Here is a 17713-nt window from a genome sequence, read left to right as displayed (position 1 = left end):
GAGTCAGGACCTCGGTTTTACATCACAACCAAAGGAAGGCTTTTAACGGTATAGCGTCCCCTTCACTAATGCAGTGGAGCATTAACACCCACACAGACCACAGGGTGAGCGCCCCCTACTGGTCCGTCTAACATCTCTTCCAGCAGCAGCCTTAGTTCTTCCCAGGAGGTCTCCCATCAAGGTACTGACCAGGCTCACACCTGCTGAGATCCAGTGGGCTGCCAGTTGTGAGATATGGCTGCTGCCTCTTTGCGGCTCAGAATGAAATCCCCACCTAGAGTACATTTCTGTGCTATCTGCTCTCTTTTCCAACCTGAACTAGATTGTTCTGTACCTGTGGACCTGCTGCAGTTTCTCCATTCTGCTGTATATCCTTGGACTAAATCAGAAGAGTCCTGAGGAACGCTGGGTCAGACCAAAGCCCCAACATCCCAGTTATAGGCCATAGGCCTCCAATGTTTTGTAGCTCCCAGTATCGAGGAACATGTGCTCACACAGAAATCAGATACGTATGACTCCCCCATGTCTAAAGGAGACAGCGCTTCCTCAGGAGTGATGCTGCAGTATAGTAAATCTAAGCAAAAATGTCAGTGAATACTGATTTTATGAAAACGAAATATTTTCTCCCCAGATACCGTGACCTGTGGATCAGTCCCTGCATATAGCTTCATCAGCGATAGAAAACTGTAAGTCAGCCTTGAACAAGAATAATTAGTGTTGCTCTCAAATCTTTGATCGTGTGACTCTTAATAAAATTTCCTCAGCTTGCTTCCCACATATGACATCCATGACATGGTTTTGAATTTTGGATTATTGAGTTATGTTGCATATGCATGAACCTAAACAAACATATGCAGTTCATAGTACACACACTGTACTGGTCTCCATGTACAGACAGCCTCTAAGAGAGCAATATTGTTGTTTTTCACTGCAATCCCTAAACTCACAAACACCTTTTCATCCCCTCTTGCGCAGTATGATTGAGATACATGTGAGAAAGTAGTATGATTACCATATGACCAGGAAGGGATTTTAAAACTGAAAGATGTTGATATGTCAATTCAGTGTTGTACCAGTGCAGAGATGGTGTTCAATGCCCATGCAGTGTCTGGAACCAGCTGTTCACTATGAAAGCTAAACTGAATGATACTGGTTAGCAAATTAGTTTCATTCTTCAGATGTTCATGCGATCCAGTAATTCTGTTCGGAATGTTGAAATCCCATCCTATGAGCACGTGAAGGCACACGGTCATCCTCCTAAGTCAACTTCACTTCCCCCACTTCACTAAGAGAGCTATAATACAAATTGAGACACATGTTGGTTTATCTTGTTCTTTATTCTTCTAATGTTTATAAATAGTTCAAAAAAGTATTTATTGTATTTCCTGGGTTAAATGACCTTTTCTTAAAAATATTTGTCTGTCTCAGGGTCCACTGTCCTGCTGGTTGTGCATCAGAGCCTTACAATGTCTTTGGTTCTGGAGTATACAGAGGTGTAAGTGGATATGTGGACATGAAACCTGCTATCTATCACCCTACAGTAATCTCCTAATCTCCTTTATAATATGAATGATGATTATGGTGATTTTAAGCCTACCTAAAACAATAATCCAGCCAAGAATACCGATTTAATTTACTGTGATCATATCATTTGCAATAACAAATCTCTTGGAAATACTGTTTATATAAAGTAAGCCACTGTTTCTCACGATTGCTTATAAAAATAGTTTTTTTTGCCAGTTTGGTTTGTAAAGGAAGTATATAGTGTCAATATCAGATATTTCTAAGAGTTTGTTCAATTCAAGCTTATTATCCACTGGGGGAAATTGTTTTTACGACGCAGTCCAATTTTAGAATACAACAAGGAAGACAAACATTATCATCAGATAAGGAAGTACAATTGTTTTACAGGAGATTAGAGAGTTACTTTATATTGTTTGAGATATTACAGCAGGGATGAAAGATTTCCTGTGCCAATTAATTTAATTCCTTTGTTTCCCAGATTGGACTAGTGTAAATTCACACACTCCATAATGCTCTGCTCTTCTTTACAACCCTCGGTTTGTAAAGGATATTTAAGTTTATTTGATTAAGCCAAAATATGATGCTGCTTTTTCACTATTTTTTACCCATCCTAATACAATTAACGTACGTAACGTTATATGTTGAGGCACTCTCAATGCATGACTTATAGAAAAATGTGAAAATAGTTCCACCTACTGTACCTTGAAATAACTGAGCTTCATAAGAACAAAATACCTCTGTTGGCCTTTTTTATAAGTGGTATCACAACATTTGTCCAATCTTAGGTCTGTGTCTATGACCAATCCCAAGGACACATAATCATTGAAAGTTTCTGCACTTTGACTGTTAATTACAGTAGATCTGTGGGGTGTTGCATTTTTCCTAAAATCAATGACCAGTTCCTTTGCTTTGACGACATTTAACTTCAAAGAGAACCCACACCGCCATCACATTGGATAGTTTGTATCACAAAATTTTAAAACAGAGATTCTACAGTATGTTTAAAATACAAGATGGCATTTTACAATCAAATTGTTTTTTTTTTTATGGGTTTCTGAAACCACCCATTCATTTACTAATTAAATCATAAAAAACATTTCAGTCCATAGTTTTCTTCATTAAAAGTTGTTCTTTTCTTGCCTTGACACTGCGTAGTTCAACTTTTAATCCGTAGCTTGCATTGCGATTCCATTGCTGCACAGATACCGCTCTGATTTACTGTTCTTGACTGCATGTCTGGAATGAAGCAGTTTTTAATAGTTGTGGTAAGAGCTACAGCCTGTAAGTGCATGCTGAGCCAGGTTTCCCATCTGCAGGACTCCAACATCTGTGCAGCCGCGATACATGCGGGAGTGATCCTCAATGAGCGCGGGGGAGACTGCACAATGCTGAGACAGCCAGGACTTTCTCCGTATCCCGGGAGCAGCAGGAATGGGATCACGACAAAACAGTACGTCCGGCCTTCTGAACCTTCACCTTAACCCTGCCTCCCACAGGGAACAGATTTCATAACGGTCACTGAGTTTGGAAACCTCCATCACTGGACTGGGACTTTTTCTATTGCAGTGACGATTTGGTAATTTTTTTGAATCCTTTATTTGAAAAAAAAGGCAGGTCAGCAGAGAACAGTTGCGTGGTCTTTACAACACAAAGCTCGGCCAATGGAGCACCGCTTTGTGCAGAAAAAAGCAAGACAGCAGTGAAAGTACAAAAAGCACAATCAGTAAAATATAACGGGACACCACCCGTCGTCGCAGGCAGCGCAGCAGGGGCACGTGGGACATCGTACCTGGGACATCGCATGTTTGTAGGGAGTGACCCAGGCAGACACAAGGGGTCGCTGTGACTCGGAGAGCCCCGAGCCTACCGATCAGTGGTTCTCAACCTTTTTGTCCGAGGAACTCCCTGGAGGGTGGGCCCTGTCCTCAGGTATCCCCTAAGGTTATCATAGGCATAGAACGCTAAGAAAGGGGTGTTTTTTTTTGCATGTATGTATGTGCTGTATCATAGTGGAATAATAAATAAATCTGGATATATCATTTATAATCTAAATGATTTCAAAATTAACTGATAAATAGTTTCCTAAAAACTACGCACATGAAAATCTGCCATTTTGGAGGTGACGCCCGAGGTACCCCCCTGGTACATCTCGAGGTACCCCAGGGATACGCCTATCCGCCAGTTGAGAACCACTGGATTAATTTCACACACCATAACCTTTGCTGGGCCAGCCACTTGGGAGGTCTACTGTCTTTCTGTGGATATAATTTTATTGTTAAAAGTGTTTGAAAATTAGAGCTTTAACCATCAGATAAACAGATTTTTTTTTAAAGCAATAGAAACTCCGTCTGTTCTGAACTTTGGTATTTCATGGGTTTTTTTTCAGTAAAAATGTTATCATTCGTGAGTCCTAGTTTATTAAAAAGAAACGATGGTTCGCCTGTGTTACCCTTTGTGATCTCTAAGAGACTGCTATCTTTTCCTACTTTTTTCTTCACAGGTATAATGGCAACTTCCCCTACTCCTACAGTTTTGCTGATGGTGGTATGTGATATTGCTTAACAAGACATTCAAATCAAGCAGCAGACTGTGTTCAATGCAATACATTTAATTGATGTGGATAACTAGTAAGATGCATGACCAAGCATTAATAAACATCTTGTAACATAATGAATAGCTGGAGAAGTGAATGTCAAAAGAATCCCTTGTTCAGCTAGTTTGGATTGCATCTTTTTAAAGGAACTAGTGAAGGAATTTGTGACAGGTGGTCTTTGAAAATGAAAGATGTTTGTTCAGTGCGACACATAATTCCCCTGGTAATTCTAATCCAAACTGTATGACAATCTTTGTGCTTTAGAACATAAGGATGGGCTCAGATAATCCTATTACAAACAAAAAAATAACAATGAAAAATATTTTCCAGTGACTGCAAGTTCCCGTCAGCAGCATAAATATTTCCATTGTCTTTTAATTTTTAGTCTAATGTCTCATCTAGGAGGAGACCATGGAAACAGTAAATGTCTCCTAATAATCTGTGATGGGGTCAGAATAAAGCATTAGATTCTGTGCAGGAAAAGTGCTCTTTTACAGGAGCTAGGGTAAATTGTCTTGATTATTTCATTGTAGACAATACAACCAAGACTGCATTTGAGTAAAACAGATGGGACTAAACTCATTTTAATTTTGTGTTTTGTGCATGTTATGGAGAAAAAGGTTCAGAATATATATACAGTATATAACAATACATAAACAATAGCTAATAATACATTTAGCCATCAGCTGTATCACCCTGCAACTCTCCAATAGCAGCCCATTGAAGCTGAGCAGGTGTGAGCCCGGTCAGTACCTGGATGGGAGACCTCCTGGGAAAAACTAAGGCTGCTGCTGGAAGAGGTGTTAGAGGGGCCAGTAGGGGGTGCTCAATTTCCCTCTGGCCTTTACCAATCATGCACTTTGGCTGCTGTAACATCAGGCAGGTGGAGCTGCACATCAGTAGTGGTGGTGGAGGGGAGTCCCCATTACCTGTAAAGCACTTTGATTGCACTGTCCAGGAAAGCACTATATAAGTCTAAGGATATTATTGTTATTATTTTAGAAAACAGGAGATACAGTGGAAAAAATGCCAGAGTTCCAGAGTAATGTAAATTTATGAATGAACCAGTTACAGAAGTGACATCGCCCTGATCTTTTAGTGTGGTGCTTGCTTGAGATTGCTGCTAATTCTGTGATATTATAACTTTTCAGAAATGAGATGTGCTGGGCCAGATTGGCATGAATTTGGAGATTTCTGCTACAAACCGTTCGTTAACGAACTGACCTGGCAGAACGCCCACGATAGGTGTAGGGCAATTGGAGCCGATCTAGTATCAATCATGTCCCTAACAGAGCAGAGCTGGCTGGAGAGTTACCTCTATTTGGGTAAGTCGAAACATGTACAGTATGCGTGTCTTTTTAACTGCAGTAGGTCAAATATTAAGAATGTAATTGGGAAAGGGATAGAGTGATTTCACAAGGCTTTTTTGAGTTTCGTTCTTCTCTTAGATTGGGTAAAATTTAAAGTTCCGTGGAACTGAATGGACGTCTGTAACACAGATACTGTATCTGCTTCATAATGCGCTGCCTGGCATGGCTGAGAAATCAAGGGTAATGGAACACAGGAAGGGGAACTGCAGTTCCCTCTCATCCCACTAGGAGGCATCATGTATATTCAGTATACTAGTCTAGAGGCCTGCACGGGCAAGAAATTGAAGGCCGAATCCAGGCCCCTACCCGAGACCTTGAGACCCACCCCGCCCCGACCGAGCCCGAATGGTACTGCCAAATTTGAAACCCGAACCCGAAATCGGTCACACTCTTTTCTTCTCATAGCGAGTAGACACACACCTGCACACATGGATGACGGATTCTCACAGACGTGGTTTTACGATGCTTTGCTCGGCAGCTACTGTATGCGCTTGAGGTGATAGAAAATGCCGTGCTTCTGAGAAAAACTGGTATTTTATGTGTTTTCGTTTTATTTCATCCATTGCGAACAGTTAGCTACTGTAAGAAGGCTCTGTTCCACACATACGGGAGAGAGATGAGTTACGAATTTCTTCTAATAAAAATACATTTAAAACATAAAATGATAATTTATTCGATACTTTGTCGAGCTCCGTCGGGCTTGGGTCGGGTAGCAGACCTCTAGTTTACTCTATATACAGGACACAGATGCTATACTGTAGCTCCTCTGTAGTCAGTAGATTTTATATTGAAGCCGGAGTATTACTTTCGACATAACTAAAAATAAATAGTGTGTTTATCAATTGTTGACTTTATTTTTTTTCTTTAGCCACCGGTGACGTGTGGATTGGCTTGAATGACCGCAAGATAAATAACTTCTTCACCTGGTCCGACGATCACCCAGTGAAGTTCACCTACTGGGCGGTTGGGGAGCCCAGCAGCGAAAATGTGAACTCTGAGCACTGTGTGAAGATGCTGCGTCAGGTACGGCGACTTCCTTCGCGGCTGAATATTACTTTCCCTGGAAATGGCCGCTTTCCCTGGAAATGAAGAGTTTTTTCCCCTCAATTTATTTTAACTAACATGACAGAAAATATATAATTACAGAAAGTAGTAATACAGAAATAGTACAGTATTTTATCTTTGCTGTAATATTACAGTAATACAGAAAGTATAACAGTAGTATGACAGAAAAGATAAAATACCTGCATCAGGTACGGTGACCCCTAAATACAGAATACTTTTAGCTTTTGAAGCCAACTACACCACCTAGCAATGATAAGGGTGTGAAGACCCTCTTTTCTCCTCCAATAGGTTCTTTTTATCTCCCAGAATGTCCAGTTGCACCCACAGATCAGGCAAGACAGTCATTGAACACAATTGCCTCTTTTTAGTCTCTGGGAATTACAACATTCGGCACTGTCTACTTGAAAACATACAACGCATAATGTACAGTATCCACAAGGGACACGCACTCACAGATCAGCACAAGAACCCGTTACTAAAAACCCAGAGTCCCAAAGCCAAGTCCAGCATCACTGTTCTCCTGAAACCAGCCCCATCCGGCGTGCTTCCTCCCACCACGACGAAGAAAGAGAAGAAACTGTCTAGTGCTTCGATCATCTCGGACATCTCTGTCCCAGACAATGTGCTCCTCACCTACCTTGTTTCCTCAAGTCCCATGCGGGGTAGGAGGGAGGAAGATGTGGCTGGAGCCTTCCTGTGCTGCTCTCTGTCGAGTCCCCTCCTGGTGTCCGAGGCCTCTCCTCTGCCCTCTCATCCGTGATGCACCCTGGTCTGTCTCCAACCTGCTCCCCCCCTCTCTTTTGACTGAGGCTAATAAAGACCCGTTCCTGGCCAGGGCTCAGGAAGAGATCAGGGGAGAAAATGTCCTTTTCATGTGCTGGGTGCAGGCAGAGCCAGCGGCCCGGAGCGAAGGAACGGACTGCCTGCATGCAGATGGCCAGGTGTAACAGTCTGTGTCCTTTGCTGCTCTGCCGTCCATCCCTGTCCGGTCTGAGGCCCAGTTGGACACGTCTGGCAGTCCCACGTGTTGCTTCCGAACTGTGTGGAGATTAATGAGTGTCTGTGCAAGGAGGGCACCAGCCCTTCAGGGGCTGTATAGGGCCCCACACCTAGTTTTCCACTGTGACATAACCTTTTCTAACAGAACACCTCATTTGTAGGGGAAACTGCAACATAAATGTCAAGTGCGCAAATGAAGATGAACATTGTCACAGCGCAGATAACATTAAAGAAACTCGAACATCACACACCATTTTTATTAATGGCATAATGAGCTCCCAGATTATTACAGGAATTTAATGTTATCTTCAGCAAGTGAATTATTACCGACCAATACATGTAAAAAAATTGAGAGAAGACGGTTAGTTTCAGTGCTTTCGTTGCCCCTCATTCATTTAAACTAAGAGCCCGTGTCTCTGATCTCTCTCCTAATGGAGGATTTCCCGTCTCCAGCCACACTGTAGTGAAGGGTGTGGGACTGCACACTTGCAGCACTATCGCACCATGAGCCCAATCTTATCTATCTGCCCCTTAAATGAGCAAGCCAAACAATTCTGATTGTTGCACCCCTATTAAAGAAAAAATAATTGATATGATTTAATATGTATAATTTAATGCATAACATTGCAGGGATGCAGGGTGACAATACTGTCCTTGTCATTTCTTTTAGAGTGGGAGGTGGGCTGATGTGTCCTGCTCCGAATTCAATACCTACATTTGTAAGAAAGCCAAAGATCATTACCCAGCTCCTTCCATTCCCCCAGCTGTATATGGCTGCCAAGAGGTAACATCTGAAAGCCACTGGCTACACATGAAACTGCACCCCTATGTGGATAAACATTAAATGTTAAGTCCATCAGAAGCTGCTGTACATACTGTAGAATATACTGTATATATATTAAGTATATAATGTTATAAGCATGAACAACGCAAAGCCTCCCATACTGTTTTCAACAATAACTTTATTTCTAGAGTTTAGGTCATTACAAAAGTTTCTAAAAGTCACTAAAAAGAGGACAAACCAGATCTGGAATTCAATGATCTTTAATTGACATCGTCAAACGTTTGATCACATCAGCTCAAGGTAAACTATGTGTGAGCACCCAGTACAGAGTGCAGCTAAACCACCACATTTCCCAAACAAATTCAACTGACTTATCGTCAGATGGTCTTCAGCAGTCAAATCATTTGTTTCTCTCTACGTGCCCATGAAGCTAAATGTTTTTTGAATAAAAATAATCAGATCAGCTTTAATTGTTAGAAAGGAACAAAATGGCTTCAGTTACAGTAGTAGACTGGCAGAGCTGTGTTTCTGCATGAAGAAGGATGAAAGATATTGTAGAGAAACAAACTATGTAAACAGTCTATAGCTGTTGCACAGCAGTATGTATATATTCCATCTAAGATTTAAAAGCTCAGGTGTAAAAGGCTTTTGGACCACAGGGTCCCTTCTCAGTGTGAATGATCTGAAGAGAGTTTGTGATGTCATTCTCCCTGCAGGGATGGGATGCCTATGGCTACTCTTGCTACTGGTATGAAGAAGTCCCTAGGAGATGGTCAGAGGCTAAGAACTTCTGCCACGGCAAAAACAGTAATCTGCTTCACATCATGGACATGTACGAATGGTGAAGGGGAGACTTTCTCCGGCTTAAAATCAGTTGACATGGCAGAAATATGCAACCTTGGTCAGACTCCTAATTGGCCAGCGGGCAGGCTGAAGGCAGGGCTGACAAGCACATTCGCTGCTCAGCTATGATGTTATGTGAACAAGAGAAAGGTTACACCAAGGGTACTCGGCCCATCTAGCCAGTTTGGTAGCGAGTAGTTAATTGATCCAAGCATCTCATCCAGCCGTTTCTTGAAAGAAACCTGGGTATCAGATTCAACGGCAGGGCTGGGTAGCTTGTTCCACGCTCCCACAACTCTTTGAGTAAAGATAAGAGCATGGCATTTCTGCTACCGTACGAGGGATAATGAGGAAGCAAAGGCAAACTCTTTCCACCTGCCTGCCTTTGAGCAACTCAATTTTAAGTACGGGAAAGGCAACACAGCCCTGTATTGCAGGGTGGGCGCCCCCTGGAGGACAGGCGTGCCCCTCACTGACAACACTGCATGCCTGCAAGCGCCCAGGAGGCCACAGGGGGCACTGTTTCACAAAGAGAGACCTGGCAGACCCATCCCACCCTCCCCTCAGCAGAGTTGAACATCATATTGATTTGGAGGTCACTGGGCATCAAAAACACGTTGCTCCTGGGCTGTCAGGAACAACATGTTCCTAGAACACCTGGGTTTTGAAGTTTTTCATTCTTATTTAAAATGTTAGTTACACATGGATGCACAGTGTTTGCAAAACAAATCACTCTAAGGAGGAAGAGAGATGCAAATGCTGCAGCCCGACTGCCTTTGCTCTTGTCACACCTCAGAGGTGTGGCTCAGGCCAGGCCCGTTCATATGCGTCTTGGGCTGGAGGATGTTGTCAGATCTTCATTCTGCTTGAATTTCCATTCATGTTGTAACCTTTCTTCTATATTATGGTTAAAGGGACAAGTGGTGTAAGATTTCACATATACCGTGGGAGGTGTGTTAAACACAGGTCCTTCTGCATTCTTTTTCCAAGAGCAGGTTGACCCCAGTGCCATTGCCAGAACTGTGCAGCATATAACCTGCTGGCCAGCCTAAAATTCGCTGACCTTTGTAATGGTTAAATTTGTACTGCCTCCATAATCCTTTTTACCTGGGTCAATCTTTAGTGCAAAAAACAGCTTCTGTTTCTAATTCCAGATACAGTATGGCTTGTCTTCAGTATACAATTGGTTATGTACTTAAAGCTTTATTGCAGAAAGCTTTGTAATTCTTGATCTTCGTGTAAATCTCTGTATATACTGTATATATAAAAAGACATCACATTGTTTCGACCATTTGTGTAGGAAACAGAATAGGCTTATGGGGTCAGTCAGTTCTAACTATGCCGTTCTCCAGATATGAGCAATCCCATTTCACTGTCAAACTGGCGGGCCTCTCCGGTTTCTGGTGGATTGGATTGAGAGCCAGAGGAAACACTACAGGAGGTGTGGATTATATCTGGGAGAGCGGGGCACCAGTAACCTTCACACACTGGGACAGGGGGCAGCCAGGTAATGCAGAATTCGGTCTTTCATTTCAAGAGACATTTAGATCATGTCTGACTTACCTTCAATGTCCCCTCATGTGCCAAAAAAGGGAGTGTGGCATTGTTTAATTTTTAGACTATAAGAGCATAAGAAATGTTATTCATGAGTTTCGTGCATTTAACCCATGTCTGTACATTACCGTCTTGCCCAGTTAGTGATCCTGTAACAGTGTCAGGTATCGATGTATGGATTCGAAAGTTACCATTGCCTGTGCCTACATGACATTTAACCAGGAATCCACGCAATGTTATTCCTCTGTGTAAAACATTTTAGATAATGTCAATGCAAAAATGTATTTTACCGAGACTGGAAACATTAAGTTCTTTCGATCTGTCCTCAGTACTCATCTCCCTAAGTACTCATCCCCACATGAGCTTCACTCTGGTTACTCTTTTCTGATTTTTCTCTGAAGCTTTTTTATCACTTTTCTGAAGTTGAGACCACAGCTGTGTACAGTGCTCCAGAGGTGCATCTGTAGGCAGTGCTCTTTGCTATACGTTTAAGCATTCTGTTTGTGTTTTTACATCCCTTCCTCTTGTTGTGTACATGTCACGAAGCGTTCTTTCAGGACCCTATGCAGACAGCACAATCCGGAGAGGATTGAGGAAAACACAGGGAAAAAAGCATTTGAAAGGGCTGGAAGGAAAACAGGGGGCGTGTCCTAGGTGCACTGGTGTTCAGGGGGGTGTGTCTGAAGGAGTCCAAGGCAAAACTGGGAGATCCATCCTGACAGAGAAACAGAGTTAAAAGGCCAGATCCGGGATCCGGCGGAGGGCCGGGGGAATAAGGGGGATCATGGGACCAGACGCTCCCAATCCCGGACCCAGATGGTCAGGATGCCATTGAAGCCAATAATCCGAGTCTTTCCTGGATAGGCGGGGTTCCGGGCGTCCATCTTCCAAAGCTGAGCCCAGATTGGCAGGAACGCCTGGCTTTTATAGGATGGGGGGCAGGGACCAGAAGCAGGTGCAGGAGATGAATACAAAACTAGGAAGGGCTGGAGTGTCCTTAAGAGGAGGGGTTTATGAGCGTGGCAGTACACGAGACAATCCTCCCTCATTCTCGTTCCTCCCCACCCGCTGTATAAGTATAATCACCCCTCTTGTCTTTCTTATGTCCTAGACAGTGGGGATGGAAGCTGTGTGTCCATGACCTCGGGCCCAGCAGGGGGCTTCTGGAACGACAAGAGCTGTGAGCAATCCTTCCCTTTCGTGTGCGAGGCAGCAAGAGATGGCATCTCGCCTCCTCCTGCCCCCACTGTGCCTCCAGCCGTGGGCTGTGAGGGGGGCTGGACGTCCCTGTCTCACTTCCGGGACTGCTATGGAGTAAGTAAGACATAAAGCATGGGAAAGGCTTCCTGGCTTGAACCCAACCTCATCCCGTGACTGCTGAAATCAACACAGTCATAAATCTAATCCTAACCTGCTTCCTAACTCTCCCTATAGTCTGAACCTGATCCTGTTGGAACCTGGTCTTAATCATAAGAACGTCAGAAAGACTACAAACAAGAACCTGTTATGAGACTGATACCAAGTATTCAAATCCTCTAACAGAATGCCTACAGAGGCCAAAATAAGAGAGAGAGCTGCCTTCTAAACCAAACAGAATAGGACCTACAGTTAAATCTCCATCTCTGTAAGCCCAACTGCTACAAAATCAATGGGAACCTATCTCACTATTCTAAAACTGCGATAACCGGGAGAGGCTGTTTTTAAACAAAGGATTCCTTACACAAGAAATCAAAGTTCCTAACAAGAGCAGAATAGCAAGCTCTCTTAACAGGGTTGAAATCGCTAACTCCAGTCTGGTCTTTCAAGATGATAAGGACAAGGAGCTCTCTCCTTCTGTCTTCCTCTGTTCTCCCTACTGTCTTTTTTTACCCTCAACCTGCTTAGTCAATATTCATATGTGTTGTATCTCCACACTGATTGTGCAGGAAATCCTCTGTATTCAACTTCCACTATGAGCAACCGTGGCAGACACGCTTTCCCTCTGCAGTCTTGTATCAGATCTTCGTCTTTGTCGCTTTTTCTTCTCAAAGCACTCCTCACATCCTTCCTTCCATCAGCTCAATGAGGATGATCATCCTTGCCTCTGGGGACCACATCATCGCATGTAGCCTAAGGGCTTGTTTGTACAACTTCAGGAAACTGCAGCTTTTCATCCAAGGCCAACTCTCAAGTCCCACGATGGAGCCATAGAATCCCTGTTTTTCCCTGACCTTGAGAAACTAAACTGTGTTTGTAGATCCTCCTTGAGCTTGCCGTTCCTTCCATCTCTCTTTCTCCAGCATGTCCGCCAGTGTCATCTAGACCTTGTCAAGGTGCCATCTGTACCTCTCTTAGGAGGGTTATCCTCTGTACCCAGAGAGGATATGTGCCATAGGGCCCCTCTTTCCACAGAGCCTGTACAGTAGATGTTCATCTTCTTTCAGAAAGATGACACTTTGTCCATACTCCCTGCACTCCCACTCCAGTGCTCTGGACCTTTGGCTGTCCTCCTCCCAATTCCTCACTTCTCCCTTTACCATAACTCTCCTCTCTTTTACGCTGGATTTGTCCCCTTGCCGGAAGGGTATAGTTCCCAGGCCTTGCCTGCCCAGTACATGGGCTCTGAATGATGTCCTGAAGCTTTATTGTACTCTCTGCCTGGGTCACAGAGCCCCTTCCTTCCTCTTCTGGTAATGATTCCTGCACCCTTGACTAGGCCGTTTCTGCAGCTTCTATAGGACATCTCCACCCTGCATTTTGCCACCTTGAATTCTTATACACCTGATGACAGGGAGAGTAACGGCTGTCCTGACCTTAAGTAAAGCCCCACTGATGTGAGCTTGGAGGGATTCCCAGCTACTTTTGGAGGTTCTTGTTGATTTTTCTCTCCAGTTCTTCCACCATTGTCGTGGTACCTCATATAGTCTCATATAGTCTAGGCAATAGCCCATGTCGATAAAGCCTTGCCTTGAATTTCCCTGGGAGTCCTGATCCATTGATCTTCCTCAGCCACTCACTTACCAAGCAAAGAAAATTACAAAGTACGTACATGCTCTATAAGAAAAGAAAGCCTTCAATTTTTTCTAGCCCCACTGTAACCCTAAGACATATGCCAACCCTTTTCCTATGCTCAACTATGGGCCATTCTTCATCAGGTTTAATGCTTGATTCCCATTACTTTTTATGACACAACACTAAATGCCAGACCATAAAATAACAATCCCTCTGCCACAGGAATGTGAATTCAATATGTTTTTCTTAGTGTTCAGAAAGCAGATTTATTCTACGATGGATTTTAAGATGTTTAACCGGACAATAAAGACAAAATCCTTGTAAGCTAACTTAACAAGGCTTCTTAAACGAAAAGAATTGCTTTAGGCACGAAATTGTGCCTAAATTCTCATCTCAAATTCTGCTACAGAATGTAATAAGTGTTTCCTTAAAGATATATTTTTAAATGTGGCTTGTCTAAGTACATGTTAATTCCCAGCAGGTTCCACTAGGTGACAAATGTTTTTCTGCTTTTCAGATATTCACAGGTGACAATTCCATGAAGTTGAGCTGGCAGGCAGCCAGGGAAAACTGCATCGCGCGAGGGGCAGAGCTTGTCAGCATTCACAGCGCTGAAGTAGAGCAGTTCCTGTCCACACACTCTGCAGGAAAGTCCAAGTGGATCGGGCTCCAGCGCAGCGCAGTAGAGGGAGGTAGGTGACACGAGGCAGGGCAGGATCACAGTGGCACCACGTAGGAGACCCTTCTGCACATCTGGGGGAACAGCCTAGGGGATGTGCAATCTAGGGATGGAACAGCTTTTGTTTTCAAAAGAAGCTGTGCTTGAGAGTTTGCCCTGTTCCCAATTTATGGGTACAACTTTGCTGTAAATAAAAAAAAACACATCAATAATCAGAAGGCTGCTTAATCCTGGTTAAGGTTATTAAAAATATAATAATAATAATAAGAAGAATTGCTTACACTTATATAGCTCTTTTTCTGGACACTCCACTCAAAGCGCTTTACAAGTAATGGGGACTCCCCTCCACCACCACCAATGTGCAGCATCCACCTGGCCAGAACGCTCACCACACATCAGCTATCAGTGGGGAGGAGAGCAGAGTAATGAAGCCAATTCACAGAGGGGGATTGTTAGGAGGCCATGATTGATAAAGACCGATGGGGAAATTTGGCCAGGATGCCGGGGTTACACCCCTACTCTTTTCGATAAACACCCTGTGATTTTTATTGACCACAGAGAGTCAGGACCTCGGTTTTACATCTCATCCGAAGGACGGCGCCTGTTTACAGTATAGTGTCCCCGTCACTACACTGGGGCATTAGGACCCACATGAGCCACAGGGTGAGCGCCCCCTGCTGGCCCCACTAACGCCTCTTCCAGCAGCAACCTTAGTTTTTCCCAGGAGGTCTCCCATCCAGGTACTGACCAGGCTCACACCTGCTTAGCTTCAGTGGATTGCCAGTTGTGAGTTGCAGGGTGATATGGCTGCAAATATGACTTTGATAGGACTCTCCAACATTCTTCAGTATACTGGTATACTATTCATTTTTGTTCCTGAAATTCTTTGTGTGTACACATTGTTATTGTTATAGTATAGTACACTTGACAGCTCAGGGAGTGCTCGTCATGCCCAGTTCCAGTGCGATGTCCCTCTCTCCCTGTCTCTGACATGCGCAGGCTATCAGTGGAGTGATGGCTCTCCCCTGGGCTACACTAACTGGGGCCCTGGAGAGCCCAACGACCACCAGGGCCGGGAGGACTGCGTGGAGATGGTCAGCTCCTCCAACGCCACCTCCTGGTGGAACGACCTGAACTGCGACGCTGTCCACAACTGGATCTGCGTCATCCCCAAAGGCCGGAAGCCCGAAAGCCCCCCCACGCCGCCACCTCACCAGCCAGGTACAGTACAACCGCAGTGTCCGTTCAGCTCTGGCTGTGGGATTGTTTCAGCTTGCAGTGCGCCTCCTGTGATTGTACGGTGGCCAATAACTCGGATTTAAATGGGGACTTTGGCCGGTTTGGTAGTTTTCCAGTTCCCGGCAAATGCCCACAAACCCGGGAGGACGGGGATGTGCAGTCCTGGTCCTGGAGGGTCTGCGGGGTTTCTGGGTGTCTCTAAAGCTGCAGCACGCGAAGAGCTGGCCCGGGAGGAGCTGGGAAACTGGCTCATTTAAACCCATGACCAGCTGGTCCGGCTTGTTAAGAGCCAGCTGGTACCGGAAGCCTGTAGAGACACTGGCCCAGCGGGACCAGGACTGGACTCCCCTGTGGCAGACAGTGCAGTGAGCTCAGGTGGGGTAAGTCAGGGGTGAACCTTTTCCCTGAGGTCTGGTCGTCTGAAAGCAAACACAGCCGCCTACCATAACCCCTTGGGGCACCAGTGTCCAACTCCAGTCCTGGAGGGCAGTAGTACAGCAGGTCTTAAGGGTTTCTAAACCAACAGCACTGCAGAAGATAAGAAATTATTTCGTTCAGTTGGGTTATTAGTAGCGGAGCTGGAATGAAAAGCTGCTGTTATGGTGATCCTTCAGGCTTGCAGTGGGGCTGCCCTGCCTTGTGAGATTCATTTCTTAGCCACCATGTCCCCTGCCTTTCCTTTGTGCTCTTTTTATCCCCTTTTCCAGTTGAAATATGTATTTCGGGAATAAAAAGATCTAGGCAGCCATTAGCTAAAGGGACAGAAACACAAAATGCTCATACTTTACCGCCCATCGGAAGCTAATCATGTGATCTCATGAACGGGTTCAAGACTGTCCTTGTGACAAGTGTTGCCTTTTATTTTACAGCCCCTGAGTGTGGCCCTAATCCCAATTGGATAAGGAGGCCAAATACTGATATCTGCTACTTGTACAATGACACCCACCACACTGACTTCTACACTGCGTTAGTGGACTGCTACGAGCAGGGGGCGCTGCTGGTATCGATTGCGGACAAAGAAGAACAGAGCTATCTAACTAGTGTGGTATGTAATGTTTTCCTTTTTTTAATCAAAATAAACAAAAAACACATTTCACAATGGGTACACATTCTAACAAATTACGAAACTATCATATAAAAAACGTCCTGAAAGAGGTGATTGCCCATTATCAAATCAGTGCAAGTGGATGATGGGGCCGGATTTGCGCAATGATTGAGTCCCTCCAAGGCCTGCCAGTTGCTTTTGTCCCATGCCGTTTCACTGTCCCGGCTCTGAAACTGTGGAGCAGGAGCTCGGGGGACAGGGATTTTCCGCTTTAGTTCCTGCACGGGGCCCAAAGTCCCCCCAGCTCTCCCTCGCCGTGGAGAAGCCTCATCTGGCGACTTCATCCTCCCTCTGAGGTCCGCCACGATCCTCTCCTCCGGCTCCCCCCAGCTCCCCCCTCTGTGCTGTGCTGGATGAGAGTGTTCCCCGCGCTCCACACTCCTTGTTTTAGCAGGGACGCCAGCAGCCGAAGCAAGCGCTGTGTCCCCTTGTCCAGGTCCGGCCGGTGCCGGCCCCAGCAGGAGGCACGGGTAACTGAGCACCCCTCCTGCTCCTGGTAGTTGCACTGTGTTGTCTGTTCTGCCCCACCCCGCTTTGGCGAAGGGGCAGCTCCAGAACACGTGCTCCTGTGTCTCCTGGGTGAAACGTGTCCCGGGGGTCCATGCGGGTTCCTGGTGAGCGAGTGTCTGTAGAGGACCTCTCTGGTAATGCTTTCACTTTAAGCATTTTTTTTTTAAAAAAGAGCAGGACAGCATGGTGGCTCCGTGGTTAGCGTTGCTGCCTCACAGGGCTGGGGCCCTGCGGTCAATTCTGTCTGTGTGGAGTTTGCATGTTGCTCCAGTTTAATCCCACAGTCCAGAGGCATACTGGTAGGTTTAAAGGTGTCTGGGGGAAAATCGGCCCTGGAGCGAATGTGTGTGTGTTTGTGTCTGTCTGTGCCCCTGTGTATCCTACCAGGTGCCCATTGGTAGGCCCTGGTTCCCCTGTAACCCAGAATGGGATGAGAGGTTAGAAAATGGATGGATGA

General features: G+C 44.9%; 1 protein-coding gene across 1 annotated transcript in view; it reads left to right on the top strand.

Moving 5' to 3' along the window:
• The window catches only part of LOC102694196 (secretory phospholipase A2 receptor), a 53356-nt gene that overhangs the window by 23024 nt on the left and 12619 nt on the right, over positions 1–17713 (top strand). The window contains exons 25-37 of the mRNA XM_069187661.1: positions 632–686; positions 1429–1495; positions 2841–2974; positions 4025–4068; positions 5269–5442; positions 6356–6510; positions 8222–8335; positions 9052–9167; positions 10531–10685; positions 11844–12046; positions 14241–14415; positions 15402–15623; positions 16511–16686. Coding sequence (XP_069043762.1) covers positions 632–686; positions 1429–1495; positions 2841–2974; positions 4025–4068; positions 5269–5442; positions 6356–6510; positions 8222–8335; positions 9052–9167; positions 10531–10685; positions 11844–12046; positions 14241–14415; positions 15402–15623; positions 16511–16686 — 1790 coding nt within the window. The remainder of the gene's footprint in view (positions 1–631; positions 687–1428; positions 1496–2840; positions 2975–4024; positions 4069–5268; positions 5443–6355; positions 6511–8221; positions 8336–9051; positions 9168–10530; positions 10686–11843; positions 12047–14240; positions 14416–15401; positions 15624–16510; positions 16687–17713) is intronic.

This window comes from Lepisosteus oculatus, chromosome 3 (assembly GCF_040954835.1).
Source record: "Lepisosteus oculatus isolate fLepOcu1 chromosome 3, fLepOcu1.hap2, whole genome shotgun sequence".
NCBI classification, from domain to species: Eukaryota; Metazoa; Chordata; class Actinopteri; order Semionotiformes; family Lepisosteidae; genus Lepisosteus; species Lepisosteus oculatus.
This window is presented reverse-complemented; position numbering and strand designations above follow the sequence as displayed.